At 42.7% G+C, this 27,728-nt stretch overlaps 1 protein-coding gene across 1 annotated transcript in view; it reads left to right on the top strand.

Annotated features, from left to right (window-relative positions):
• Positions 1 to 27,728, top strand: part of LOC124283764 (atrial natriuretic peptide receptor 1-like) — a 111,230-nt gene that overhangs the window by 49,038 nt on the left and 34,464 nt on the right. The window contains exons 2-15 of the mRNA XM_046719782.1: positions 1,152 to 1,263; positions 1,839 to 2,034; positions 2,782 to 2,917; positions 5,540 to 5,631; positions 6,117 to 6,255; positions 10,133 to 10,217; positions 11,384 to 11,507; positions 12,256 to 12,351; position 13,021; positions 15,720 to 15,796; positions 17,067 to 17,171; positions 18,173 to 18,244; positions 19,130 to 19,295; positions 19,852 to 20,007. Of these exons, the coding sequence (XP_046575738.1) occupies positions 1,152 to 1,263; positions 1,839 to 2,034; positions 2,782 to 2,917; positions 5,540 to 5,631; positions 6,117 to 6,255; positions 10,133 to 10,217; positions 11,384 to 11,507; positions 12,256 to 12,351; position 13,021; positions 15,720 to 15,796; positions 17,067 to 17,171; positions 18,173 to 18,244; positions 19,130 to 19,295; positions 19,852 to 20,007 (1,557 nt within the window). The remainder of the gene's footprint in view (positions 1 to 1,151; positions 1,264 to 1,838; positions 2,035 to 2,781; positions 2,918 to 5,539; positions 5,632 to 6,116; positions 6,256 to 10,132; positions 10,218 to 11,383; positions 11,508 to 12,255; positions 12,352 to 13,020; positions 13,022 to 15,719; positions 15,797 to 17,066; positions 17,172 to 18,172; positions 18,245 to 19,129; positions 19,296 to 19,851; positions 20,008 to 27,728) is intronic.

Here is a 27,728-nt window from a genome sequence, read left to right as displayed (position 1 = left end):
ACCCCACTCAGACACATTGTACTAGCTCCGAGTCGATTGTGTTGTGTTGTACCCATTAATGCCGAGCGCCAGGCAGGGACCAACAAATACCATAGTTTATCGTCTTTTGGTATGACTCACCCGGGGATCGAACCCGCGGCCTTCCGCTCTCCGGTCGGACGCTCTAACCACTACACCATGGAGGCGGTCTGAAAATAGGATGCAATTGGACTTGATGCATGTTCAGCTTCACATCCTGATTAACAAAATAAACACTCATATCAATCGTTTACACCAACGTACGTGAGAGTGTAAACAAGCACAGTAATCCTATCACCCGTTGAGCCGTATATTTAGGAACACCTAGTATATGAGGTGGTAGACTTTTTCATATCCTGGGGGAAAATATTTTTTTCAAAGCGTGTTAGGGAAGACAATTCCTGGAAGTGTGCCAACCAATAATAAGTGACGCGTTTCAGCCGGTTTAATTCCGCGAGTTGTAGCTACTGACAGATACATGGACACGACATGGTCCGAGATTGCCAAACCTGTAACTACACGTATACTCACTAAGTCCAATGAAACAGTACATGTAAGTCCCAGGTCTGCTGGAGTCGTGTTGATTGTATAGTCCAATAGATACGGTAGAAATAGGGGACAGTCCGGGGTCATTGAGTCTGAGTACATATACCAGCTGGTTGACGATGAACTAGGGCGATGGGTAGCCTAGTGGTTAAAACGTTCGCTCGTCACGCCGAAGGACCGGGTTCGATTCCCCACATGGTACAACATGGAAGTGTGAAGCCCATGGAGTTCTCCGCCCAGGCCCTCGTGTCTTTGCGAGGATTAAAGATTTTAAAAAATAAATTGAGATGAGCTTTGATTCGAAATGCGTCACAGCACAATAGATAATGACATTTCGAGTCGGAGGTCATCTCAATTTTTACATTTAATTTTTTTATAATCCTCGCAAATACACGAGGGCCTGTGGTTCCCCGTCGTGATATAGCTGGAATATTGCTTATTGCTGAGCGCGGCGTTAGACAACACATGACGTGTGATCTTTAAATAACATTGCATGATCAGATATTTCGCCTGTATACTTAATTCGTTTACGGGGATTTACACGACCTTTTTCATGTTACCTGAGAGTTATCTCCCTTCTCTTCCAGTCGTGGTCCTCTGTGCTTCCCCCGACTCCGTGAGAGACATCATGATCCACGCCCACGACCTCAACTTTGACAACGGGGAATATGTCTTCTTTAACATCGACCTATTCTCCAGGTAAGCAAGCTTTGTTTCTTGGATAATCAAAACAACTATCCAAATGTAAGCAATTATTCAATGTTTCCAGCGTGATAAATACTGACTGAAAGCTCCACCAAAGTACACAATTCAGGAAATACGACCAGTCACAATCATGGATGAAAAGTTGCGAATAAATGACTTTCATCATAAACACCCAGCTGGATAATTTATGCAAACATGTATTCTAAAATACATTTCTGTGTTAAAGTGGGAATACAATAATGAGAAAAAATCCTCAACACGCGATATGAGTGGTACCAAACAAACTGTGATGTTTGAATTTCACATGTTGTGTAGGTGAATCAGTTTTAACGCCGATTTTATATTTGCTGCCCGGTGCGTTCGACAAAAATTAGAAATCGACGCCAACAAACTTGGATTCTCGCATGGCTGAAAGATGGAATACCAATCAGTATATACAAAGCTTTTTGTGAATATTTGCACTGTACAACTACTTGAAAATGTATAAAGTGCTCATTTATTATACTTATATAGTATTAAAACTCCAATATGTTGTCTCAACCATACTATGTACATTAATGCATATACAGCAAAAATGAAAGCGAGGCTTCCTGGTATCGAGAGGATGACACACCGGAAAGAAACGAAAAGGCACGAAAGGCATACGAGGCCTTGATGACGGTGACTCTCCGGAAACCAACAAGTCCTGCATACAGAAAGTTCTCGGAGGAGGTTAAAAGAAGAGCCCAAGTCATGTACCCGGATTTCACGTACGGGGAGGAAGAGGTAAGTGCATACAAGATCATTGTAAAGTATGTATGTTTACAGAAGCGAATCAATGGCGTGTTTTATGAATGATATTAATTTGATGTTGAGCATATCCTGTATCATGATAAATCTATATGAGAGTCACTTTGAATCAAGTGATGTATGAAAGAACGAGCTCGTCACACATCCTAAATTAGTGCCTTTATCTAGCCAGTGGATTAGTCCAGGATAGGACAGGTATCCCAGCAACCTGTATTTGTCGCACGAGACGATTGTTGGGATCGAGTCATGGGGCTCATTTGGTTTAATTCATTGCATGTCATGGTACCACCGACGGCTTGGGACTTTCCTCAAAATATCAGTCCCGACATCAAGAGACAATTCTTTTATGCTGACGCTCTCACTGGAGACCTCCAGAATATATCCAATGCACAACTCAAGACACTTTCGTTATGCAATGAGACAACTTACCAAACATTAGGCGTAACTTTACATTCACCCTCTCACGTTCAACATTTGTACACTGTACTACTCGAAAACCATTTAGGAACACCCTGTTAGTTCACATCACTTTTGTTAACATGATATCAAATGAACAGTGGTATGTTGTATTTTGCATAGACATGTCTTTGAATTATCATGGGGTTAAAATATATGTGCTTGTGATACAAACACATGTATGCCAAAACATGTACACTGTAATGATTTTGTTTTGTTGATCGGGCGTATCGATATTCTGTTTACAATTTCTGGTTGCTGCTTCAGGTTAACAGTTTCGTGGGCGCCTTCCACGATGCCGTCATCCTATATGCCTTGGCCCTCAACGAGACTATTCAAGCGGGAGGCAAAATATCGGACGGTGCCAATATAACCAGGCGAATGTGGAACCGGACTTTTGAAGGTGAATTCCACTTCTAGCCTTGAGCTCGTTTTCAAAAACGTTCTAAAAAAATCTAACAATTTGCTTAAGTTGCATTTACGTAAATGTGTTCATGTGGGTGTTCATTCCATATTTAGACAAATGAGCGACAGAAAACTTATTTCATCATAAGGCTGTTAGATATCAGGGATAATAACAGACAACATACTGCAGTACTTTACACAGCAGGAAAATCTTCACACAGGTGCCTCACAAGTCATGTTAGATATCAGGGATAATAACAGACAACATAGTGCAGTACTTTACAAAGCAGGAAAGTCTTCACACAGGTGCCTCACAAGTCATGTTAGATATCAGGGATAATAACAGACAACATAGTGCAGTACTTTACACAGCAGGAAAGTCTTCACACAGGTGCCTCTTCACAAGTCATGTTAGATATCAGGGATAATAACAGACAACATACTGCAGTACTTTACACAGCAGGAAAGTCTTCACACAGGTGCCTCACAAGTCATGTTAGATATCAGGGTTAATAACAGACAACATAGTGCAGTACTTTACACAGCAGGAAAGTCTTCACACAGGTGCCTCACAAGTCATGTTAGATATCAGGGATAATAACAGACAACATAGTGCAGTACTTTACACAGCAGGAAAGTCTTCACACAGGTGCCTCACAAGTCATGTTAGATATCAGGGATAATAACAGACAACATAGTGCAGTACTTTTACACAGCAGGAAAGTCTTCACACAGGTGCCTCACAAGTCATGTTAGATATCAGGGTTAATAACAGACAGCATAATGCAGTACTTTACACAGCAGGAAAGTCTTCACACAGGTGCCTCACAAGTCATGTTAGCAGTACTTTACACAGCAGGAAAGTCTTCACACAGGTGCCTCACAAGTCATGTTAGCAGTACTTTACACAGCAGGAAAGTCTTCACACAGGTGCCTCACAAGTCATGTTAGCAGTACTTTACACAGCAGGAAAGTCTTCACACAGGTGCCTCACAAGTCATGTTAGCAGTACTTTACACAGCAGGAAAGTCTTCACACAGGTGCCTCACAAGTCATGTTAGCAGTACTTTACACAGCAGGAAAGTCTTCACACAGGTGCCTCACAAGTCATGTTAGCAGTACTTTACACAGCAGGAAAGTCTTCACACAGGTGCCTCACAAGTCATGTTAGCAGTACTTTACACAGCAGGAAAGTCTTCACACAGGTGCCTCACAAGTCATGTTAGCAGTACTTTACACAGCAGGAAAGTCTTCACACAGGTGCCTCACAAGTCATGTTAGCAGTACTTTACACAGCAGGAAAGTCTTCACACAGGTGCCTCACAAGTCATGTTAGCAGTACTTTACACAGCAGGAAAGTCTTCACACAGGTGCCTCACAAGTCATGTTAGCAGTACTTTACACAGCAGGAAAGTCTTCACACAGGTGCCTCACAAGTCATGTTAGCAGTACTTTACACAGCAGGAAAGTCTTCACACAGGTGCCTCACAAGTCATGTTAGCAGTACTTTACACACAGCAGGAAAGTCTTCACACAGGTGCCCTCACAAGTCATGTTAGCAGTACTTTACACAGCAGGAAAGTCTTCACACAGGTGCCTCACAAGTCATGTTAGCAGTACTTTACACAGCAGGAAAGTCTTCACACAGGTGCCTCACAAGTCATGTTAGCAGTACTTTACACAGCAGGAAAGTCTTCACACAGGTGCCTCACAAGTCATGTTAGCAGTACTTCTACACAGTAGGAAAGTCTTCACACAGGTGCCTCACAAGTCATGTTAGCAGTACTTTACACAGTAGGAAAGTCTTCACACAGGTGCCTCACAAGTCATGTTAGCAGTACTTTACACAGCAGGAAAGTCTTCACACAGGTGCTTCACAAGTCAGAATCTGCGTATCCTGAGTTTTGTGTTCATAAAATGCCATAGTTATAGTTTACCTATATGGGTGTAGATCTCAACATATTAAGTGGGAAGGGTGATGTTGAACAGGGTCTCAGCGAAGACTTATCTCCATTATTCATATTTTCACAGACTTTATAAGTATTAAAATGCGTTCAAGCAAAACGGTGATAGGATAGTCTCGTGATTAAGGTGTTCGCTGGTCACGGGGAATATCCGGATTCGATTCTCCACTTGGGTGCAATGTGTGAATGTCGTTTCTGTTTGCTAAAATTTTGCCAAAAGCGGCGTTAAACCCAGTTCTCACGCTCCTTATTCGAGCGAAAATACGAATGCGATTTCAACGATACAAAGCGTATAGCGTATAAACGTGGGAGATGTGTATACTTAACGGGCAGTGGGGTAGTCTTGTGGCTGAAGTGTTCGCTCGTCACACCATGGGGTACTTTACCATGTTCTTGCCTACTCATGTGGATTGACATCACACATTTTATCAATACCCCACGCTGTAAAATCTAAACAAGCATATGATTAAATAACTGTATAAGCAGTAGTGCCATCAATTGTATCCGTTGTCTGTGGTGTAACGTTGAAGACCCGGTTTCTTTTTGGTATCAATGGTGTAGCCTCTGTTCTCTTGATATTGCTGGAGTATTTCTGAATGCGGCGTACACCTCACTCACCTCAAGATAAGCATGTGTTTTCCAACTGTTATTTGCAGGCATTACTGGTACGGTCAGCATCGACGCCAACGGCGACCGGAACGCCGACTACTCACTACTGGACATGAACCCCGAGAGCGGCAAGTTTGAGGTAGGTCCACAACCTTGAGGCTGACACGATCGTTAGCATACGACATATTGTAGAGGTTCAGAGGTGAACAGACTCGAACTTAGAATTGTCCTGTCCATTCTATCCACTATATATTATATTTCCTCTGCAGCTACTGTCCATACATCAGTGATATAACTTAACTAGACTGGGGCGTACAAACTCTTACGTTATAATGGTCGTGTTATCACTCGGGCGTGTGGTTCTGTTTATCGTGGTGTCATACACCGGCCACAGAGGCGGTGGGGGTAGGCTAGTGGTTAAAGCGTTCGCTCGTCACGCTGAAGACCCGGGCTCGATTCCCCACATGGGTACAATATGGTGTCTTCGCCGTGATATTGCTGGAATATTCTCATTCACTCATTTCTGGTCACAGGTCGGCAGCATATATTTAGGATACTGGGGCTAGGGTACTGGTCCTGCCGAGTTTTGTCTGTAGTTCAAATACTTATTTTGTCCTAATACAGGTTGTTGCAAACTACTTCGGGAACAGGAAACGCTACGAACCGGTACCTGGGAAGGAGATCCACTGGGCGGGAGGAAGAACTTCTCCCCCGCCAGACGTGCCTAAATGTGGATTTGATGGCGCAAAATGTCCGCCAGAAGGTATGTAGAGATAACTTACTCCCCTCAAATTGTTTAACCCAGTCGTTGGTTGACAAAGATAACAAATGCATCGTATTCCCATCATTTGAGTGTAGTAATGACCTGTCGTAATTTAGGTGTTTTGTTTATACTACCTCTTCATTATAGACAAATGCTCCCCATGTTAGTTCCCCTTTACGATGTTCTGGGAACTTTCTCATGTTTCCCACTGCTAGACGTCGAATAAATGAAAGGTAATAGTATTTTCTGAAACCCCAGCAATGACTGAAGACGTATCATTTAACATGGATCCAAGTTAGTATACGGGTGGTCGCTGCCTTGGCAGACACTGACGTTGTATGCTGTAACTAAATTTAAAACAAAACTTAAACAAAACACAACACTGCAGTACACTTACTTCTCCTCTGACGTAGGTCGATCGGAGTACTCTCCCAGTGCTTAAGTGCTAATTGTCTGTCAAGGTGAGTGAGTGAGCAGCCCGTGGGGGTATGCTTAACCTCTGCTCCACCGTAACAATTTCCACGTTGCTTCGTATTGCGCATTTTCTGCAAGATGATAAATTTGAAAATGAACAGCATCCTGCAGAAACACTGGTCGTTAAAACGTGGGCAATGTGTCAAACTTGATAAGATTTGTAATATAGAATTTCCTGAACGATGTCAGGATTTTCACATTAACCTTTCGGCGTTGGGCTGCTGGCTATGTTTGGGGCGGGGGAGGTTTGTTTCAAAACGTATGAAATTATGTTCTTTTCCTATCTTTTGATGTTGGAAGTGCTAACTAAAACGATATACCTAGATCAGGATAGACCCGTGACGATATGTGTTAGACGTTGTCCTCCGCAACCCAAGCTTATCCTCAGAGACGGCTAACGTGATAGGGTGGCCATGTCAATGTATCCCAATTGAGTAGATCGATGCTTATGATGTTGATCACTGGATTGTCTTGTCCAATCTCGATTATTTGGAATGGAATGTTGCGGCGTTAAATAACAAACAAGCAAACAACATCATATACTAGCCACATAAAGAAACTGTGCACACAGAAAAGTCTTTCAGAATTGGAATACAACACAGCAAAGAACGAAATGATGTAGACACTTTATAAGCTGAAGTATCGGGCCACAACAACATGTGAAAAGAACATGAACAATATCCGTAGCGATGACGTCAGAAGTTCAAAATTGAATAGGGGGTCACACGTCGAAGTCACAAAGTCAATAACGGGTATGACCATCATGCGCGGCAGTGCCTCGACGACGCATAGAGGCTACCAAATGAGCATTGAAGGCCTGGGGAATGGTTTGGGACGTGGTCACTGCCGACTGGAACCTGTGTCTGAGATGAGTCACCCGAATCCATGTGTCCTGTCTTGGCGTCGTTACTCGGGGACGCCCAGGACGTGGGTGGTCGGCGACGTCATTACTGTTTCCATAACGCCTGACCAATGCAGATATCGTGTTACGATGGCATTGGAAATGTGCTGCCACCTGTTGTTGGCTCATGCCTGCTCGAACCATTCCAATGGATTCATGACGTTGAGCAGATGTTAATCTTGGCATGATGTGCATGTGACTTCTCATGTTAATTTGTGAACGTTTTAATGACCATAGAACAGGCTTTCGACAGTGACAGCAATTTCTGAGTTTCCCATGTTTTGTGCATCTGCACGGGCTGCACGTGCAGTAACACATTGCAAGTCCATAGGCCACCATCAATGACGTCACGTAGCCTGGCACCTGCATGAGCGTTTGATTGTCTCCAATACTTGTTATGTTCAAACATTTATATATGTATAAATACGCTGTCTGCCTATCTTTATATTTTCTGTGTGCACAGTTTCTTTATGTGGCCAGTATATATCATGAATATTTACATCTTTAATGCATTTGACATTGTGGCTTGGTGGTACGTCATGAATATGTAACATAGTGATTCCAGTGTACATTACATCCTAAAACTTCATTCCCTTTACACTCGTTGAGTGAGTTTAGTTTTACGCCACTTTTAGCAATAGTGCAGCAATATCACGGCGGGGGACACCATATTTGGGCTTCACACATTGTACCCATCTGGAAAATCGAACCCGGATCCACGGCGTGACGAGCGAAATCTTAAACCACTAGGCTACCCCACCGCCCCGAGAACGCGTGTAATATGCATGTGACATGTGGAATGGGTGAGCAGCGCGTGAGTTCCGTGTCACACGTGGGTGCAACGAGTGACGCACGCGTGTAACATGTGTATGTATACAACGTATTGAGCCACACTGTTACAAATACCAACCCTCAAGCCCACCTCCTACCCCGAGGCGCGACGTATCAACGTTATGAATAGTGTAGTTACGACATAAGGTATCGATAATTGTGTGTCGTTGAACCTTTGTGGACCATTGCTTATATCAGGCACCAGTTTGCTTATATCAGGCACCAGTTTGCCTGTTGCAGTTTTCACAGGCTGTGGTGTCTAGAATGTCTGGGCGTAAACCAACCCCTTTCACTAAGGGAATACATTTTTACAGGTGACATGTTTATTGTGCAATATGGAAACAGTCGGCTTCCACTCGTCAGTCTGAAAAATATTGATTTTGTGTCTGCAGAGAAAGAGCAAGGCATTAATTGGGCGTTATTTATTTGTGCGCACTTCCTAGAAAAATTACACTGGAAATACCTGATTTTATCTGAAAAGAAGACAAATATTTTTTAATGCTCGAGGAAGGAAACGACTGAGTCCCTTGCCAAATGCGTTAGAAGGTCCAGGAAACCGGTACTTTGTTTACACGGGGTAAGGTAGAACTCTGGAGGCACTGTTTTGAATTATTTCTCGGGGGGTCGAGAATTTGGGGGGCGGGGAGAGTGAGTGGATCACATCTCTTGAGTTTAACCGGCGAAAGAGATTTATACCTCTTAAAAACTAACAAAATTATTCATTTGGTGATTTTAAATTAAAAACGTGTCAATATGAACACATAGACAAACATACGAAGTCCCATGTGAGTCGTTACCCCCTCTTATGCAATGGACTCGCGCGACTGAGTGTAAATTTCGTGCACATGCAGCGCAAGTTTCGAATCTCAATCTCTCTGCTATTTCTGTCAACAATGTCGAACAAAATAGGTGTTGGCTTTATAGAACATGCAGGCCCAATCACAACTTACATGTCTGTGAACAGTTTCTTTAAAAACAAAACAAACAAAAGCAACACAAAAAACATAACAAAGAAAACAATAGCAAAAGCAACAAATTGTTGATATTTCCAAAATACATTTTACCGGACTATATTTTCAGAGCGGGCTATGCAGCATTGACAGATGGTTGAAAGACTGGGTTTCAGATCAAATATTTGTTTTTATAATCTTCTTTCAATAAAAGATCTTGCTGGTTGTTTAACGCCGCACTCAGCAATAGTCCAGCTAAAATGGCGGCGGTCTGTAAATAATCGAGTCTGGACCAAACAATCCAGTGATCAACAGCATGAGCATCGATCTGCGCACATATATTGGGATACGACCCCGTTAGTCTGACCACCCGATCCCGTTAGTCGCCTCTTACGACAAGCAAGGTCTCCGAAGATCAATTCTAACCCGGATCTTCACGGGTCGATAGTGGATCAGATGGACCCGATGTGTAACGGGCGGTTGGATATCCTTGTGGTGTCCCCCGCAGTGATATTGCTGCAGTATTGCTGAAAGCGTAAAGTCACGTTTACTCAGTAACCTTCTCACTCTTGGTATAACAGATATCCTCTGCGTCAAACAACAATCACGCACTCACTAAATTATTTCGTCATGTATTTCACCGCCGTAACATCTACGTGGTTAAGTGGCGTAAAACCACATTCACTCTCGTGAAACTCACTCACTGCCATTACGTTTACAGAACCCTTCCCTGAGTACGGCATTGTGATCATTGTGCTCGGCTCCGTGCTGCTCATTGTCCTGGTGGCGACATTCTTCATATACAGGTGGGTGACTTCGTGTACAATCACCGGGCAAGATACATCCAGGTTTGATGAAGGCTACACTTGACACCAACAACTCGTAGTTCTTCGATGGTGACATATTTGATACGTATCCACAGGGGTTCGAATCACTGTTTGGACAATTATGTTTAAATATAAAACTCAGACTTTTGCAATCATATTTTGTTTTTATATGTTATGATTAACATATACTCATGCCAATAATGGTTGTCACCCCCTTCAATTTTTTAATGGAGAGGGTGTGTAGGTGGGGTGTGAGGTGTGTGTGGGGTTGGGGTGGGAGGGGATGACAACCATTATTGGCATGAGTACATATTTCACATTTGAAGGAAATCGGTGAAGAAATAATATTTTAGAAAATTCTACCACTACACATTTATAGTACTGTATGTAATAGCGTGGCGGCAGAACTTAAAACAAATTATTGATTCATTGAGCTATTTTTACAAATTATTCTCTAAACAATGATTCGAACCCCTGAGCTTGTATCACTGTTACGGTTTGGTTCACGAGTTTAGTGAAGGACCGTACACCGATGTTTGGTCTCTGTGTGTTTCAGCAATTCCTTTCAATGACGTTTCTGATATTTTTAGCAAACCTGTTATCACGGGTATACTACATTTGCCGGCAGTTTAGGTTAACGCTACGTAATTTCGTTCTGTGAACGCCTACCAGAGCATTCTGGTCGGAGGCCCGGATGTAACCTTGTGTCGCTCATACTGTGATGTCTTAATGCTTGGACAGTGGGCGATGGTTGAACAGTATCATCATTTACATGTACATTTACAGAGAAATAAGATGCAAAAGAGTATATCTCGCCCTTTTCTTTTCCAATTAATATCAGAGCTTGTGAGTACGTAACCTGTGTCCATTCCTTAACACAAGAATAGACGAGTGATGTTGTTGGTGGTGTTGGCGATGATGATGATGATGATGATTATGATGACGACGACAGTAAACATGGATGCTTGCGACGATATGGCTGAAGTATGATGAAACCTTAGACTTGATCTCTGTGACTAAACATGGATGATAATAGTGATGATGAATTATTATGTCAATAATACTTGGACGAAGTCGAGGGCGCTTATGGTGATAATGATGATGATTATAAACATTATTATGGTAGTGATGATCTCCTCTCACAGACATATAAAGCTGGAGGCCGAGTTGGCCGAGATGAACTGGCGCGTGAAGTGGGACGACATCCTCTTCGGTTCACCTGGTAAAAATAAGAAACTCGATCGGAGCGGAAAGGGAAAGATTTGTGAGGTAAGTGACACTCCTGTGACCCTTGACACCTGGTGGTTGTCGACAAAACAGGGATCACATTGTGTTCAGAAGGGATTCGAACTAACAGTTAACGGATCACTAACTCCGCACAGCGAGGACAATAATTAACCAGGTGTATCTGTATTTTCTATGTAGAAATGTACTAATGTACTAATGAAAGTTGTGTTCCTAAAACACGACACCCGTGAAAATCCAAGTTAGAATTGATCTTCAGTAACCCATGCTTGTCGAGAGGCGACTAACGGGATCGGGTGGTCAGGTGCGCTGACTTGGTTGACACATGTCATCGGCTCCCAATTGCGTAGATCGATGCTCAAGCTGTTGATCACTGGATTGTCTGGTCCAGATCCGATTTTTTACAGACCGCCGCCATATAGCTGGAATATTGCTGAGAGCGGCGTAAAACAAAATCACTCACTCACTTAAAAATGAATTTGTTCCGTGGAGTACTGAAAACATATTTTGCGTCATTATTGTTAAAATGTAGCTAATATATTTCCTGAAAATAAGAAAGAAACGGTCCTTCGTTCAGAGCCATGTTGCATAACTGAAATTAACAGAAAACTATCAATCTCTAACGCACGCACACGCACGCCTATTTCGAAAAGAACCTTCAAACTCTGACAAATCGTGGCGAGTCTTCGTATTATTAACGTAATTTACCATATGGGTTATTGTCACTTCTACAGTTCCATGCATGACAGATGATATGTGTCCACTGTTTCAGCGGATGTCGTTCTCCAGCTCCTGTTCGAGGGATACGATCGCTGTACTGAACAACGTCGGCAACAGGCAGCTGTTTACAAAGACGGGGTATTACAAGGTAAAACAACACGAAACGGGAGACGGTTTTAGGGAAAACATTGCGCATTCCATCAACGCCAAAAAATGAAATGTACTATTTTTACGACCGAACACATACTTATTGGCGCACGACTATTTAGAGAACTTCCTGAGGAATAATAACAACTTCCAATTTTCATTCCTAACCACCCATCAATCAGGATTGTTCTGGTAGAACAGTACAATGTATAGTCTCGTCCTTCACGTATAGTTTAAAAGGGCGACATGGTTTAATCAGAGTTAATTATAACAAGATAAAATATTAACTGTTACTGATATTTCAATAGACATCTACATTGTTGTTTTTCTCATGCCAAACAGGCTTTGGTCTGTTTTGTTTCTTCGTCACAACAGAAACAGAACATACTGTGACTGTCACAATGGGTCTATATGCACGCATGTTGTTGGGGACATTGACATGGATCAACTAAGTCTGAGAGCTGAACACTGATTAAATGTGTCGATTCTGACCTGCAGCCTGACACGGAAAAATGACGGGTGAAATTTATATGACGATGAAATCGCCGTGTTTTTTAATATGAAGGGAAAAGTGAAACTACACCTTGTGTTAAAAAAAATCTAAAAGAATTAGCATCAGTGAAAACCCTAAAGACCGATTGAGTACATGCTGGAAAATATGTAACCGGAGGGTGTTACATCTGAGGCGGAAGTAAGTGCTGCGTGAGATTGCAGTCGGTTGATGTGGCTAAAGGGTGAATTTTGTTTTACGCCGCTTTCAGCAATATTCCAGTGATATCACGGCGTGGGACATCAGAAAAGGGCTTTACATATTGTGTCCATGTGGGGAATCGAGCCCGGGTCTTCGGCGTGAAGAGCGAACGCTTTAACCACTAGGCTACCCCACCGGCCCTGTGGCTGACATTCTATTGCGCATTGTATAACACTCATGTAAATTAGCATGGGCGGCATAGCATCCATTGTTGTGTGTAGCTCCGTTCCTGTAGCTGCTCGGAGAAACGCGATGCCTCATCCGTCATGGAATACAGTCGTTTCAAACGTACTATCATGTATAACCGTGAAGATCCGGGTTAGAATTGGACTTCAGTAACCCATGGCCATGCTTGTCATAAGAGGCGACTAACGGGATCGGGTGGTCAGACTCGCTGGCTTGGTTGACACATGTCATCGGTTCCCAATTACGTAGATCGATGCTCATGCTGTTGATCATTGGATTGTCTGGTCCAGACACGATTATTTACAAACAGCCGCCATATAGCTGGACATTTTTTGGGAATGCGGCGTAAAACAACAAACAAACAAACAAACAACAAACAAACAAACAAGAAGTATTTCACGCGGGGTTACTGGGGGATTGTATTGGCGCTTCAAATACTATTTAGATGCACTGTGCTGTTCGCATCTATGAGCTGATGTGGCAGCAACGTGGACGCCAGTTAAGTTCCCATCAATGAGGAAGTGAGTGAGTGAGTTTAGTTTTACGCCGCACTCAGCAGTATCCCAGCTATATTGCGATGGCCTCTAAATATTCGAGTCTGGACCAGACAATTCAGTGATCAACATCATGAGCATCGTTCTACGTAATTGGGAACCGATGACATGTGTCAACCAAGCCAGCGAGTCTGACCACCCGATCCCGTTAGTCGCCTCTTATGACAAGCATGGCCATGGGTTACTGGAGTTCAATTCTAACCCGGATCTTCACGGGTAAATTGCCCATCAAGCATGTCATATGACATTTGATATTGATGACATAGCTAGACGGATTTAGCTGAATTTCAGTAGCTTGATTGTAACAATACACGTTTAAATTTCTGTACGACAGTCTGTCTGGTGGGCATTTTTGATTAAAGAAAATTCAAAAAACCCAACTACTTCTATTAAAGCAGAATTAACGGGGATCGTAAAAATGGTTAATATAGTGCCGTGTTGTGGATTACATCTCGATCGGCGAATCAAAAACAACAAATCTCAATAAATTTATCAACTATCACCAGCTTAACCTCGTTAACATCTGTTGAACCAGTGATGCTGAAACCTCACCACTGATGCCCCTTAATGTGTTTGCTGAAGAGATTCGAATTCAAGTTTCAATATGTTCACCACCTCACCCATAATGTGAAAACTGTTTATGGCCGTTACTCCATCATTTGTGATGAAAAATGATTTTTCCGGCGTTGTTGTTTTTTTCGTTTTTATTTTAAATAAGAATGTTGTATGTTGGTGAAATGAAATATTTCAGGAATATCCTTCTCTGTCTGAAAGTGTTTATTTTGGATTTTGATTTTAATTTTGAAATAAATAAGCGCACATTACAGCGGGAAGACAATACCTTTATGTTAATTTCCCAGTATTTGGGATTTTTTCTTTCCGACGTTTGGAAGAGCCACCTATACTGACTCAGAGCCTCAGGCTGTTTAGGTCTAAATAATTGTGTGATTCAATTAAGTCAGATTAAAAAATCCCTGTAAACACCTGGCGTAGAGGTGAGATGAAAAGGGGTTTAACGTCGCACTAAAGAATATTTCGCTCACATGACGACGTGCATGCGTGTGTATGTGTGGGTGCTTGTACTAGCCCAGACTGAAGCTGGTTTTATAGTGTCAGCTCACTGAGATACCATGCCGCAGTGAAGCACGAATACCCCACTCAGATACATTATACTGACTCCGAGCCGACCAGTCCTTGTTGTACCCATTAATGCCGATCGCCAGGTAAGGACCAACAAGTACCATATTTCAACGTCTTTGGGTATGGCGCCGTCGGGTGGACACTCTAACCTCGGAGGCGGTCAACTGGGGTAGAATAGTTTGCAGTATAGTATCCGAATTGCGTCGATCGATGATGGTAGTCATTAGATTGTCTCGATTGTAGCATTTGCCAACTTGTCCTGTTACTTGGATCAGGCATTATGGTATTCGTGTAAATATGACAATAGTAATATCAGTGAGTGAGTAAGGTTAGTTTTACGCCGCACTCAGCAATATTCCAGCTATGTGGCGGCGGTCTGTAAATAATTGAGTCTGGACCAGAGAATCCAGTGATCAACAGCATGAGCATCTATCTACGCAATTGTGAACCGATGACATGTGTCAACCAAGTCAGCGAGCCTGACCACCCGATCCCGTTAGTCGCCTCTTACGACAAGCATGGGTTACTGAAGATCAATCTACTAACCCGGACCTTCACGGGTCAGTAATATCAGTAGTGACATCATGTATATAGTGTGTCGTGTCTACCCCATGGATGTATCATCACGACGTTGTATCGACACAAGGGAAAATATTTCTCAGAGTACAAGCACAGCACTGGAAGTAGATATTGTTTTTTGTGTGTGAGATTTTCATGTCTGTGTATTGGGTGTTTCAGGAGCTATCATAGCCATCAAGCCCATCTCACGGTCCAACATTACAATCCACAAACCTTTACTGTTAGAGGTAAAGAAGGTGAGTTTCCGTTTAATCCACACTTTGTCACTGATACAGCATAGCAGTTTTCTTACATTTCGATATTGGATGTTAAACCTGGACGATCGTCTTACGAAGACATTCTTAACGTTTCTGATGTTTTGGTTAAACACCATCCTCGATAATCTCCAGGGTACACGTTACGATCACTCTCCACTATACCCTGGATGCATCTACAGCTTGGCCCGATAATTATATTACCTCCCTTGGCTGGCTCCGCATTCTCACAGTAGCCAATCAGCTAAGCCGCCGTTACATCCGAGCTTGCCAGTGTCAACAAAGACAGCGGTCGCAGTCGCGAAGGTTTGTTCGCAGTACCACTCAGAGTTTTTGAGAAATAATACAGACAAATTGACAGATCTGAAACTTTCAAAAAATATAAAAAAGAACTCCTTCCACATCTTTCAGAGTACCTCTGCATCAATTGTGTTGCCAAGTTTAGATAATTTAAGAAGCGAAAGTCAGTTGTGATTGGTTCGCTCAACTTCCCAGCGTAGACACCTGACTGGATAAAAAGCCAGCAAAGCGAGGTAATAAAATCATCAGGCCAAGCCGTAGATGCATCCAGGGTCTAGTGGAGAGTGATCGTAACGTATACCCTGGAGATTATCGAAGATGGTTAAACATATGATGATATTACTAATCTTAATGAAATTATAATTTTTAATATAAAATCTATTTAGATTCGTTACTTGTCTTAAGTAAAAGTTTGACAGTGTCATTTGCTTGTACCGCGTGCCATAGTCAGACAATAGCAATACCGCGATAGTAGTGAGTTTCTCCATTTCCGCGTCAAACGAGGCAATCAGGATTGCAGTGATCGCATTGAACGAGTTGCTATTATGTGCCGCATGATTTGCGACAGAAATGAAGATTAAACATCAGTCAACTGAAAATATATATAAAATGCCAAATGTCAATAGCCGTTCATTATTCCGATAGAGACAACATTACAGTCTGTAACTGCCGCGATAACAGAGGGTCCCGTGCTAACTACATGCTGAGGTATATCAACACATGTTGTTGTCATGTGTCGTCGCCATAGGTTAATTGGCTAGGACTTGGTTCGGACTTCTCAGTATTAATTTCTGCTGCCGTCATACTTTTCAATCAAGACAAGGTTACACGACGGAAAGAGAGAGTGCTCCAGATTTGTGCCAGATTTATAGCGTGTTACGTCTGTTACATATGTGACATCTTCCTCTCAATCACATGTTTTGATTTGTTCATGTATCGATCTATTTGACAGATAAAAGATTTACAGAACGACCACGTGGTGCGGTTTATAGGGGCGTGTCTGGACCCACCCCATCAGTGTATACTGACCGAGTACTGCCCCAAGGGTAGCCTACAGGTACAGCAACGTCCCGTTACATTTAATAGTAATAATGAAAATATTTATAACCCGCCTTCTCCAGGCTAGATATCCTGTTCAAAACGCACAATCTGATCATTATTACCCCGGATAACCCAAGCTGCCTGTTAGGCGCTAGAAGGTTAATAGTCTCAAGATATATTTCACCGGGTACCCATTTTCTGCTGGGTGAACAGAGGCAATTTTGAACAAACTCACTTGCCTAAGGTGTGATCACATGTATCACATGTGCTTCGTTGTGGGGCAGGACTGAAATCCTAGAAACTCTCAGGAGTCAAACGCAGTTACCCATCCAAAGACTCTCCGCGCCCGACGTTGATTAACTTCAACTGATTTGTGACCAGAGCTCTACGTCCAGGACCACACACCGCCACATATATGGTCGAATCTGTCAGTGTCAACTACTACTAGTCTAAGTTGAGGTTATACAGAACCAACGCATGCGTATCACAACAGGTCACTAGTACCTAATTCTTGTCGTGAGACGACATCAGGTGGTGGCCGTGTTGTGTCATGCTGCCCATTAGTACAAGGTTCGTTGCATGCGCTATCGTCGATTGGTTTGTCGGATCAACTTATCGAACCCTCCTTGATCTAGCGGGAATATTGCTTAAACGACATCAACTCACTCACCCCAATAACACGCTGTAGTGCATAGGTGTATGTATGGACATTAGGACTACTGTCTTGGGACTGGAACATTTCATTGTAATGGTGAATCACTATCTTAAACAGCGTTGCATTAATTTTTACATCTTTCAATGAGTTCATGTGGTTGGCGTTGTTTTCGAACTTTAACACAAGGAAGTAAGAAGGGAGCGACCACAAAGCAGACATTTTACGGAAATCTCTTGTGTATCATCTCGGGGCTCCTGGAGTAGATCCTCCTCATTTTATAGACGGTCGTTGGGCCTTAACGTTGAGGAAGGCGTAATGCATTTAATAATCTGATGACAGTTTTACATTTATTTTATTTCCAGGATGTGCTGGAGAATGACGAGATACAACTAGACTGGATGTTCCGGTATTCGATCATGCAGGACATAGTCAGGGTGAGCTTCTTGATGCGTCCTTGTTACAAGATGCGGCTGCTGAAGATTCGTGACTGTTGCATACATGAGTCAATGATCAGAACCATATGAATCCTTAAGAGTTCGTCGTTCGTCGAATAGCAGTCAAATTGCCCCGAGGGCGCACAAAGTTAGATTTCTGCGTGTAGGATATGTCTGCCCACATCGTGACACTTTCACCACCATATCGGTCAACCTGGGCTACACAATTCTGAGCAGAACGTTCATTTCGACGTCGATGGATGCGGCTCTGAAGCAGGAGGCGTGCTTCGTCACTGAACCATACACGACAACACTTTTGTAGAATCAAAAATCGAACGTTATTGCACCACTGAGCCATTCGACGCCGATGTAGTCGTCGCAGCACAGGGCCCAAATAGGGTCTATTGTCCAGCTTCTAGTAAACGATTATGAATGGTTTGCGCCGATACTCTCAAACCAGGCACTGCACTTGTAGTTGACTGTTCGATTCCGCAAATGCAGTACAACTATGTACGCTAACCTATCCTGCGTGCACCGAGGTCTACCGATCTTGCGTAGAATTGGTTTGTGGATATCGGTGCCATAACCGACTGGTGGTATTGGGGAGAATTTCGGTTGTGACTTCATGTGTAACCTCTAAAAGGTTTTTAAATTCAGCGGATTAAATTCACGAAAACACACTTATGCTCTTCTTGAAAGTGAGAGTATATGGTGAACTGTGTATATGTTACAGGGAATGTGATTTCATGTAATCCCTGAAAGAGTCAGTGATTTCATGAATCCCTGGTTCCACACATTCCCTGTAACATATATGTAGACTGGTTTGTATGTCTGTATACTGTTTACGGCAAAGCCACATCACTGAACTAAAGGGTTTGTTTGCAGGGAATGGCGTACTTACACAGTAGTGAAGCGAAGAGTCACGGGAGGTTAAAAAGTACGAACTGTGTTGTGGACAGCAGGTTTGTGGTCAAGATAACGGACTTCGGTCTCCACTACTTCCGGGAGACGGATGATGACTTTGATGAGATGGACTTCGCACTGCAACAGAGTAAGTCATTCAAGAGATGTCAATATTGCCCCAGCTACTGTAAATAAGTCGAACTCGAAACGTCGCATCGGCAACTTGTTGGTCCCTGCCTGGCGCTTAGCATTAATGGGTTATACAAGGACTGGTCGGCTCGGAGTCAGTGTAATGTGTCTGAGTGGGGTATTCATGCTGAACGGCTGCATGGTATCTCAGTGGGCTAGCACTATAAAGCCAGCTTAAGTCTGGGCTAGTGCAAGTCGTCAGATGAGCGAAATAGTCTCAAGCACGACGTTATATCCCATTTCACCGCACCTCAACCAATGTACAGATAATGTAAATATGTTGAGTAAAACCTGTTTGAAGCGTTCCTTACACAAAACTGCAGGAGAATTTGCCTTTGAATGACACGTATCACGAGATATTTTACGGCGCTTCCTTCGATAAATTTCTCCAATTTGGAAATTCTGTTCCTGTCGAAATACTACATTTCCATGTGACGTCAATATCTGTGGAAATGCAGGTAGACGGTCACGTCTTGTCGGTGTCTACTGTCTATTGGTCTACTGTCTATTTACAGGCAGACTATGGACGTCTCCTGAGCTGCTGAGGCAACAAAATGCTCCCAGCGAGGGGACACAGAAGGGGGATGTGTTCAGCTTCGCTATAATCTGCCAGGAGATTGTGTACAGAAAGGGCGTGTTCTATCTACAGTACATCGACCTGTCTCCTCACGGTAAGCAGTCAATGTTAATGTGGCATCAGCAGCTGTAATGTAGGGCACACGTGATTATGATCTGGGATGGGAAAAGTATTTCATGCAGTACTGCATCCAATCCCAAATGCATCCTAAATATCTTCCTTTGACCGTCTTGACTGAGGTGTTCCCACCTTATAATCCTCCAATGACGCCACTCTATTGTCTCGCAAGGTACTTATTTTACGGAGTAAACCTCTACAATCAGTTTCGCGGGCATTCGTGGCACTAAGAAATTCCTTTGATCTTAGAACTACAGAATTGCCCGGGTCCAGAGGGTTTTCTACAGAATTGCCCGGGTCCCAGAAATTTTCTGAGGAATTGCCCGGGGATATCGGCCCTCCCCAATTTCCCTCTGATGATTGCTTACTTTTTCACACAAAACCTCGAAACATTCACATATAGCTGGAATGTTGCTGAGGTCGGCGTTAAACAACAAACCAACCAACCAACCAAATGACGTGTTGAACCAACGGGTAAATGGGTCATGTGTTGGTTAAAACTCACAGAGACACACTAAACTGACAGCCCGTTTAACAAATAGCAACAGGTTAATAGGTGGAATTGTTTGACGACAGCGTACATGTACCTTGTCGTTGACCGGAGTTCATAGATTATCACTGGATTGTCTGTACCAGATTCGATTATTGACAGGATGCCGTCATATTGTAAGAATAATGTTCAGCGTTGAACAACAGACCAACAAGCACATCAAACAGCACTGAAAACGTCATCTATTTGCCCTGGGCAAAATAGTCTCAGCCAACTAACCATCCAAACGGATGAATACACACCTGGCTGCTGATGTGCGCTATCGCTCATGTTATCAACCACTGTTTGCCTGTAATGTTCACACAGGCCACGATATTCCATGATAGATGTAAACCGCCGACTGTGTCTTGATATAACCGATAATAGCGAAACCCCGTTTATGCGGACGGCAGTTTTGCCGCATCATTTGTTCAGAATGGGTAATAAGGTGTCAAGAGTAATCTATCGCTACACACACGTGGTCTCACTAGCAACCGCCTGGGCTAATTGTGAGTGAATGAGTGAGTCAAGTTTTACTCCGCTTTTAGCAATATTCCAGCAATATCACGGCGGGGGACACCAGAAATGCGCTTCACCCATTGTACCCATGCGGGGAATCGAACCCAGGTCTGCAGCGTGACGAGTTGACGCTTTAACCACTAGGCTACCCCACCGCTGGGCGATGGGTGTTACGGCAAAATCCTCCCCGAACCATGGAGATTGTGAGTACGCCGCTTCTAACAATATCCCTGCAATATCAAGGCGGGGACACCAAACTTGGGCTTCACAAATGGTACCCATGTGGAGAATCGAACACGTGTCTTCTGCTTAACGAGCAAGCGTTTTAACCACTAGGCTACCCTGCCACCCCCAAACAATGGAAGATTCACTGTCGGTTCCTACCTGACTTGCCCAACAAACTCAGTCAGTATACCTGCTAGCCCTGGGTACATGGAGTGTATCGATAGGTTCACAGCTTACATTCGGAGTGTCTCGACTGTAGGTAATTAGAACATGCAATTTTAAAAGAATTGTCGAACATCGCAGACCTAATTAGACGTTAAAGGGGCACTGTTTGTATTATATTTTGTCTTTTGTTTCGATTCTTTCAAAGACAGGAGAATGCGTACAAAGAATTCCTCCTGCTCACGACAGCGACATCCATAGAACGGTATACAGGTAGCATACGCTGCAGTAGAGCAACCGTGTCACCTCTGTCAACAATTATAATGTTCGGCTGTCGCTACAGCAACCAACATATGTAACGATCGAGAAATAGTTTCAGAATATCAACTTTCGTTAGAAAAAGTTCGTAAATTTCCAGATTAATACGGTTCAAGAGTATGGAAGTAAGAATAAAGTCTAGTGTAGCATCAGCGTTATTTTAGCCTCACATCAACGTAGAAACTATATGCGACGTGAATGTCTGGAAGAAGCCTGGCAGTGGTGTATCGTCTGAGATGATTAGTTTCGCGTCAATACTATTATGATGCTAATGGTTTTTGAAAGAATAGAGAGGGGCGGTGGGGTAGTCTAGTGGTTAAAGCGTTCGCTCGTCACACCGAAGACCCGGGTTCCATTCCCCAGATGGGTATAATGTTAGCAACCCATTTTTGGCCTGCCCCGCGGCGATATTGCTGAAATATTGCTAAAAGCGGCGTAAAACCATACTCACTCATTGTAAGAATAGACCTTGTTCTCTGATGTAACAGGTATCAGGCATCTTTAACGCTTAACTGTTAATCGAAAGCTGTTAACCGCTGAGTTATCTTGGCCCAGTAGCGTTCACTGGTTCGGATAAACACACAGGTTCTATTTCCCTCAAGGGTAAAATCTGTTATGTTATTGGAAACTCCTATCAAGCTATGGCTGGAGTATTGGTTAAAATGTCGTAAACCTATCTCACTGTCCCGTATCCAAAGCCCAATTTGATCTTCAGTAAAAAAATATGGAAGGTTAGCAGGCATCATTTACATAGCATTTCCTTTTCGGCATTATATACATTTTTGTGTCATAACACAATTATAATTTACACAATTATCATTTTCACAACGTAGGCAATCATCTCCGCAACATCTACACATAGGAGGCAATCTCCTCAACATTTACACAATTAACATTTACACAATGGGGGCGATCATCTCCGCAACATTTACAAAATCAAGGCAATCATCTCTGCAACATTTACACAGTGTAGGCAATCATCTCCGCAACATTTACACAATCAAGGCCATCATCTCCGCAACATCAAGGCCATCATCTCCGCAACATCTCAAGGCCATCCGCAACATTTACAGGCAATCATCTCCGCAACATTTACACAATCAAGGCCACCATCTCCGCAACATTTACACAATCAAGGCAATCATCTCTGCAACATTTACACAGTGTAGGCAATCATCTCCGCAACATTTACACAATCAAGGCCATCATCTCCGCAACATTTACACAATCAAGGCCATCATCTCCGCAACATTTACACAATCAAGGCAATCATCTCCGCAACGCTGTTTTTAACGTTATTCTTGTGGTATATGGGTATTTTAGCTTGATGTAAGGGGTATGCCCGCAGCGATACTGACTTGCCTGGAAGCATAATCCGGGAATTCCCAGCCACGGTCCGAGGATTCTGGCGAGTCCAGGGGAAGCAACTCTGTATAGCTAAATGCGGTGCCCGAGTCTGCAATACCTGCACGCCGTTAATGTGTGGGCGTTCGATATAACAAATTACACAATGTCTGTATAAACATCTTGCTTAGAACAACAATTAATGTAGATCAAGACATTTGTATTGATTGTAATAAAGAAAGCTCAGCGAAACAAATGTCAAATGTCATCTGGCGATGGCTTATATTGAGCATCTTTCAACTCCCCGCGTCTCTGGGATGTTGTTGTGTTTAAATATTCATCCTACAATGTCCCCCTCCCACACCCCACACACACACACACACACACACACACACACTCCTACTGCCTGATGGTCCCCAAGAGAGCCGGGATGACTGCCCGCTGATTACATTCCAAATCTCCATTCGTTCTGTCAATAGCCTACGTCTCAGGACGGAATACGAATCTAACAGGCTTGTCACACGTTGTCTATTTATGGGCCAGAACATTCCGTCAAGTAATACAATAGCTGATTTTATTGTGAACAGGATCATATTTTACATCCGTCTGTGGCACTAAGCAAGTAGTCCGCCTCCATATCCTGGGACACGAACAAGGGTGGCCATTATTCAAAAATGGCTGACAGTCTTATGGTCATCGCATGGGCAGTCTCGGAAAATTATGCTGTCCAGTCAACTCGTCCTCCATTCTGTCTTACGTGCCCTATAATTAGAAAGTCTGAACGTGTTTCCATTATCCTGCCTCTAAATGCGGATATGCTGTGATGTGTTTAAAAGAAAATCTGCATGACCGCTTCCACACATAATCCCATAGTGTCTGCAAAACAAGATCCCACAAATCTGCAAATATTGCTGAATGCGGCGTTAAGACAAACACTCGAGATTCATACGAACCAGTGGTTACTTAATGACGAAATACTACCTCTTCTTTGAACGAATCCTCAAGGCTAAACCAAAGATCGGAAATAAATTAAGCACACCCAGATGGCTGACCCTTCTTATGTCAATGACCATAGCTGTCAATATCCGTTGATTGCAGGGTTGATCCTAAGCTCGGAATTTAAATCAGAATTACTTGTGTTGAGTTCTTGGTGTAAAGGTTTGCGAGCTGCATCAAGTTTTTTTTCTTTTCTTTTTTGATAATTGTTTGAAATCCATGACACCTTTAACGATTACAGGTAGCAAGCGTTAGGAACAATATGAGTAAGTGAGTGTGTTTGGTTTTACGCCGCACTCAGCAATATTCCAGCTATAAAGCGGCGGCCTGTAAATAATCGAGTCTGGACAAGACAATCCTGTGATCAACATCACGATCATCGATCTACGCAATTGGATACGATGACATGTGTCAACAAAGTCAGCGAGGCTAACCACCCGATCCCGTTAGTCGCCTCTTACGACAATCATGGGTTACTGAAGACCAATTCTAATCCGTATCTTCACGGGTAGGAGCAATATTAACACTAACTCACAATCAATATATCATGGCGTGTATCAAAGTTTGTATTTCATGTATTTTAATGTCCCTTAGAATCATCAACTAGATATCAGATTTTAATTACCTTAACATGTTTTTTTAAAAGCAATTTGAAGCTTAACGACTGTGTTGACAAGCTACTGTGGTTGTCTTTGTCGGCAAACAAGGCCATCGTGTTATAGGCTTTTCATATGTACATATATGGTCAATCCATGTAACGACTTTGTATGCTATAAAAAGCATGAAATGAATATGAAATGAATAGTTGCTTCAGGCATGCAACACATCACCAGCTTTCAATATTTTGCAATATCTTATATGAACGCCGTTGCGTTTTCCCATTCATACCCTTGCATCAGCGAAAATGTTATATTTAACATTTACACAACATTCATGACCCAGAATATACATTTCGTCAGACTTTAATAACTCTTAAAGCAAAACTGACAACGGAAATAATGATTTCAGTCTGAATTAAACGTTTGGTGCATTACCGAGTAAGTCGTTTTTTATCCGACATGGTGACAGTATTGTTAAACCTGCCAATAAATCGTCTGATCGGAAGGGCTACGTTGAAGCTAACTAATGATGTCAAAGAAGATCATACATAATAGATACCGGATCAAAGTAGCGTGTTCGGTTGGATACCAATGACGCCGCTGTTATGTTTCTTTCAAGGTAAATTTAGAAGCAGATGGATATTTTAGTGTTGTCAGTAAAACGGAGGAGACACTACTGTGATTACCATCCTGATTAGATATACATTGATTTTATGTCAGATCAGAAAAGGATATTTCTGTTTGACGGAACCAGAACATAGCGCCAGCAGACAGTCTTCGCCAGACAAAGCGCTTCGCCCGGAGACTCCCATCTTTCAATGAATCATTTTCTGTCCTACTATAGATCTTCATATATTGTTTGGAGCATAATTAAGTAATTAATTGCACCTGGTGTCTCTATTGCCCTTTTTGAACTTCTGGATGGTAAGGATAGTTTTTGTGTTTGGAGCGATTGTAGTCAAGTTTTGTTTGTTTCCCTTTTCGATCCCTGCTGGAGCTGAATGCCACCTTTACCCATTACAGGTGTGTAGCAAGAGTATGAACATTATCAAACACTAACTCACAATCGATATATCATGATGTCTATCAAAGTATGTATTTCATTTCTTTCAATGTCCCTATAAATCACCTACTAAATTTCAAAGTGTAACTATAATTTTGTAAATAACATGTTGCTTCTTTTTTAAAAGTCACCGACCCTCCCAACTTTAAGCAATACGAAGCCAATTCGTTTCATTTGTTCCGTCGTGATATATGTGGAATAAAACCTCACTCACTCACCTTTTCAAAAATGAAAAGTTACTTTATCACCACATGTCTTCTGCAGGGAGGCATTTTATAATTTACAATTAGTTAGTGTACACGGGAATCAAGGAGCCCTTATATATATTGGGGCATATGCACTCACTTTAGCTTCCTATTGATACAATGAAAGACTTGTTATCCCTGACGACTTGCCTGAAATCGATAACTGAAACTTCGAGGCGAACATCCCAGAGAACACTAGCCATATATGGAATGTAAACAATTGATCCGTACATCGAAAACTGTCCCATGCGGTGTTGTCGGTCTTTGCCGAACTGATTTGTATCACAAGTTTTTCGTAGGATATTCGTAAAAAGCGCTCTAAGGGAAATAGCTTCATGGGGTTCGCTTGAAGTAATTTTCGACAGGTAGAGGGCGCGAGAGTCGATTTAATGCAACGTTGCATTAATTCATTCGAACGTTTTAATTCAATACTGTAATCTAAATACGTAATTTGCTGGAACAAGATGTTGTCCACAACCACACGACTCGCTTACATGTGGTATATAGCATTAATTCATGGTCGCTATATGGCTGAAATAACAAGGCGACGTAAAAGTTTAACGTCACTCAATCATTAATTAATATGACACTCATCAATAATTTTACTACAGTGTTTCAGTCAAGGACGTCCAGCCCATCGGGTAGACTTTATGGCGTTATTGTTTCAAGCTCTACACATGTTGTGGGTTTAATCCGGTAATAACCCCATCTGTTATTGAATTAATTCAACACCCAAGACGGTTTACTTGATGGGACGTGCAGATTTCATTACTCACTCAACATTGACCTTCACCTTCACTTGTAAAAGAGTTACCTAAAAAGGAATAAAAATCAATTTTCCGTCGCAAATAGAAACAAAGCATATTTTTGCTGGAAACAACCATATTGATTATGGCTTGATGTCTTGAAGATACCCGGGACAAACTCCATTAATGAATGCGATCGTGAAGATACCGTTAGATACTGGATGCCTTTCAACCTTTGAGTTATTTTTAAGAGTTACTTGTGAAAAATTGATTCAAGAGCAACACTCAGAGAGAACTAACAGCTCTTATTTCGGCAGCTAGTTAGTCTCAGGTCGCAATGTTCTTGTGGTGTATGTTACTTTTTAGTCGTTGGGATTTTCATCTTCGCTTCAAGTGTGACCCTTAGCATATCAGGACACACTGTTGTCCACGCTTTTAGGACCAGAGCATCATCAACATGCGTTTGTGGCAGTTTTTTTAGGCCGACTCTGCAAGGCGGTCCTCACGTGCAGAGCAGGTTGCAGTCTGGTTGATACCAACACTACAAGACAGTCCTCATGTGCAGGGCAGATGGCAGTCTGGTTGATGCCGACACTGCAAGACTGTCCTCATGTGCAGGGCAGGTGGCAGTCTGGTTGATGCCGACACTGCAAGACTGTCCTCATGTGCAGGGCAGATGGCAGTCTGGTTGATGCCGACACTGCAAGACTGTCCTCATGTGCAGGGCAGGTGGCAGTCTGGTTGATGCCGACACTATAACACGGTCCTCATGCGCAGAGCAGGTTGCAGTCTGGTTGATACCGACACTGCAAGACTGTCCTCATGTGCAGGGCAGGTGGCAGTCTGGTTGATGCCGACACTATAACACGGTCCTCATGCGCAGAACAGGTTGCAGTCTGGTTGATACCGACACTGCAAGACTGTCCTCACGTGCAGAGCAGGTTGCAGTCTG

Source organism: Haliotis rubra, unplaced genomic scaffold, assembly GCF_003918875.1.
Source record: "Haliotis rubra isolate DU_JTF1 unplaced genomic scaffold, ASM391887v1 Scf320, whole genome shotgun sequence".
NCBI lineage: Eukaryota > Metazoa > Mollusca > Gastropoda > Lepetellida > Haliotidae > Haliotis > Haliotis rubra.
The sequence above is the reverse complement of the archived record's forward strand: the minus strand, read 5'-3'. Positions and strand labels throughout refer to the sequence as shown.